The sequence below is a fragment of the Etheostoma cragini genome, chromosome 14, assembly GCF_013103735.1.
Source record: "Etheostoma cragini isolate CJK2018 chromosome 14, CSU_Ecrag_1.0, whole genome shotgun sequence".
Taxonomy (NCBI): Eukaryota; Metazoa; Chordata; class Actinopteri; order Perciformes; family Percidae; genus Etheostoma; species Etheostoma cragini.
This window is the reverse complement of record NC_048420.1, coordinates 24989620-24992974: the sequence shown is the minus strand read 5'-3', so window position 1 is coordinate 24992974 and position 3355 is coordinate 24989620. Positions and strand designations below refer to the sequence as shown.

The 3355-nt window shown below is 54.2% G+C and overlaps 1 protein-coding gene and 1 long non-coding RNA gene across 3 annotated transcripts in view; both read left to right on the top strand.

Annotated features, from left to right (window-relative positions):
* lrp12 (low density lipoprotein receptor-related protein 12) overlaps window positions 1–2210 on the top strand; it is a 7645-nt gene extending 5435 nt beyond the window's left edge. Inside the window, exons 9-12 of one of the 2 annotated variants that reach the window (XM_034891538.1) lie at window positions 182–384; window positions 515–647; window positions 754–1340; window positions 1371–2210. In XM_034891538.1, coding sequence (XP_034747429.1) covers window positions 182–384; window positions 515–647; window positions 754–1340; window positions 1371–1671 — 1224 coding nt within the window. In that variant the 3' untranslated portion in view covers window positions 1672–2210. Of the gene's footprint in view, window positions 1–181; window positions 385–514; window positions 648–753 lie in introns of both variants that reach the window. The other variant, XM_034891537.1, reaches the window with a different exon arrangement.
* On the top strand, window positions 2205–2580 carry LOC117956517. Its single transcript, XR_004659302.1, has 3 exons — window positions 2205–2217; window positions 2298–2310; window positions 2523–2580. It is a non-coding gene; the product is annotated as an uncharacterized LOC117956517 (long non-coding RNA).
* The last annotated feature ends 775 nt before the right edge of the window (window positions 2581–3355 follow it).

Here is a 3355-nt window from a genome sequence, read left to right as displayed (position 1 = left end):
CTGACGTAGAGACGTGTTATTATCTCAGAGACCTGACGTAGAGACGTGTTATTATCTCAGAGACCTGACGTAGAGACGGGTTATTATCACAGAGTCCTGACGTAGAGACAGGTTATTATCACAAAGACCTGACTCTCTCTCTCTCTCTCTGTGTGTTTGTGTGTGTGTGTCTCTCCTGTAGAATAACCGCTGTGTGTTTGAGTCGTGGGTGTGTGACGCCCAGGACGACTGCGGCGACGGCAGCGACGAGGAGAGTTGTCCCGTCATCGTCCCCACGCGTGTCATCACGGCGGCCGTCATCGGCAGCCTCATCTGTGGTCTCCTATTGGTCATCGCTCTGGGCTGCACCTGCAAGCTGTACTCGCTGCGCATGTTCGAACGCAGGTACGCCGCCTCACGCCGATGGCTTGGTCCTTGTTGCCTGTGTGATTGGTCCTTTACTGTGATTGGTCTTAGACTGTGGGATTGGTCCTTGTCGACTGTGTGATTGGAGCCCTGTGATTGGTTGTTGCAGGTCCTTTGAGACCCAGCTGTCCAGAGTGGAGGCGGAGCTGTTGCGCAGGGAAGCCCCACCCTCCTATGGCCAGCTGATCGCCCAGGGACTGATCCCTCCGGTAGAGGACTTCCCCGTGTGCTCCGGGAGCCAGGTATGCACGTCACATGACTGTCTGACGTCACATGACTGTCTGACGTCACATGACCTTCTTCATATTCCACGTGGCAGACCTGTGACTCTGGTCTCTTTGTCCTTAGGCGTCCGTCCTGGAGAACCTGCGACTGGCGGTCCGGTCCCAGCTCGGCTTCACCTCGCTCCGCCTCCCATCCTCCGGTCGCCATAGCAACCTCTGGCGCCGCCTCTTCACCTTCTCACGGTCGCGGCGCTCTGGTTCTCTGGCGCTGGTGTCGGCGGACCTGGAGGACAGCGCAGGGACGGCGAGCAGCTCCGGCTCGGAACCGCCGTCTCCGGACTCGGACGACACAGACACAGAGACGGAGCGGGGTCGGGGGGGCGGCGCCGTGGGCGGACCCGTGGCCCCGCTGCCACACAAGACCCCGCCCTCTTCAGCCGTGGAGGCTGTGGTCTCTGTGACGACGTCCGCTCCCTTCCCGACGCCCGTTTGCGACCGCGTCCGTCCCCGAGAGGTCCCTCCCCCTTCCAGCCCTGTCACCTTGGTGACGTCCTGCGATCCAGAGTGTCCCGGCAACGAGCCACAGGCCCCGCCCCCCTCCGCCCTGCAGCGGCTGGCCCAGAACCTGCACCGCCTCGCCAGGAACCTGACGGGAAGCGGCCAGAACGAGCCGGAGCCAGTCTGGACCAATCACAGCCCGCTGCGGCAGCTGGAGACCGGAAGGGGCGGGGCCGAAGTCTGGACCAATCGCAGCCCGCTGCGGCAGCTGGAGACAGGAAGGGGCGTGACCGCGGAGGAAGAAGAAGACGTGGAGCTTCTGATCCCGGACTCGGACTCCTCGCTCAACGATGCTCGCACGCCGCTGCTGGAGACACGCCCCCCCACCTACGCCCCTGCCAGCCCCGCCCCCCGCCGTCACCGTGGAAACGGTCCCTGTGAACACTGCGGGATAGTCCACACGGCCCAGATCCCCGACGCCTGTCTTGAGGCCGCCGCGGGGAAGACAGAGAGCAGTGACGACGAGCTGCTGCTGCTCTGCTAGCAGGCTAACTGACTAGCAGGCAAACTGACTACCAGGCTAACTTACAGGCTACCTGACTACCAGGTTAACTCCCAGGCTAACTGACTACCGGGCTAACTGACTACCGGGCTAACTGACTACCGGGCTAACTGACTACCGGGCTCACTGACTGTCAAGCTAACTGACTGTCAAGCTAACTGACTGTCAAGCTAACTGACTGTCAAGCTAACTGACTGTCAAGCTAACTGACTAGCAGGCTGTCTGTCTCCGTCTGAAAGACCTAACCACTGCAGATAACACGATGTACCCACAGTCAGCTAGCTAGCATGCTAGCTGACTGCCTGACCATCACACTCTGGACTGCAGCTAGCCGTAATAGACTACAACTACACCTGTTAGCATGTTAGCTAGATAATGGTTAGCACTGTGTGATGTCAGAGATGAAGGGACCAATCAGAGACGTGGGAGTGATGTCAGAGATTGGAGTGTAACGTTGGTGCGATTACTATTAAAACTCTCCGGTCCATCTGTTAACACCCCCCGCCCCCCCACTGGTACTGTACTCCAGTCCACATGTTGAGGTACTGGTAGTGTACTCCTGTCCATATGTTGAGGTACTGGTAGTGTACTCCTGTCCATATGTTGAGGTACTGTACTCCAGTACACATCTTGAGGTACTGGTACTGTAGTCCAGTACACATCTTGAGGTACTGGTACTGTACTCCTGTCCATATGTTGAGGTACTGGTACTTTGCTCCCGTCCACATGTTGAGGTACTGGTACTGTACTCTTGTCCACATGTTGAGGTACTGGTACTGTACTCCAGAACACATGTTGAGGTAATGGTACTGTACTCCAGAACACATGTTGAGGTACTGGTATTTTGCTCCAGTCCACATGTTGAGGTACTGGTACTGTATTCCAGTCCACATGTTGAGGTAATGGTACTGTACTCCAGTACACATCTTGAGGTACTGGTACTGTACTCCAGTCCACATGTTGAGGTACTGGTACTGAACTCCTGTCCATATGTTGAGGTACTCGTACTTTGCTTCAGTCTTTTCTTTTCATGTTACTTTCTACTTTAACTAGTTGCTAACGTTAACTAGTTGCTAACGTTAATAACTAGTTGCTAACGTTAATAACCAGCTGCTAACGTTAATAACTAGTTGCTAACGTTAGCTAACGTCAATAACCAGCAGCTAACGTTAATAACTAGTTGCTAACGTTAATAACCAGCTGCTAACGTTAATAACAGTTGCTAACGTTAATAACCAGTTGCTAACGTTAATAACCAGTTGCTAACGTTAATAACTAGTTGCTAACGTTAATAACTAGTTGCTAACGTTAATAACCAGTTGCTAACGTTAATAACTAGCTGCTAACGTTAATAACCAGTTGCTAACGTTAATAACCAGTTGCTAACGTAACGTAGCGGAGGAGACAGATAGTAAAGTTCTGGGTTATAAATATTTTAATTCTGATGTTATGAAAGTCCTCCTCCTCCTCTTCCTCCTCCTCTTTCTCCTCCTCTTCCTCCTCCTCTTCCTCCTCCACTCTCCTCTTTCTCCTCCTCTTCCTCCTCCTCTCTCCTCTTTCTCCTCCTGTTTCTCCTCCTCTTCCTCCTCTCGCCTCTTTCTCCTCCTCTTCCTCCTCTTTCCTCTTCCTCCTCCTCTCTCCTCTTCCTCCTCTCGCCTCTTTCTCC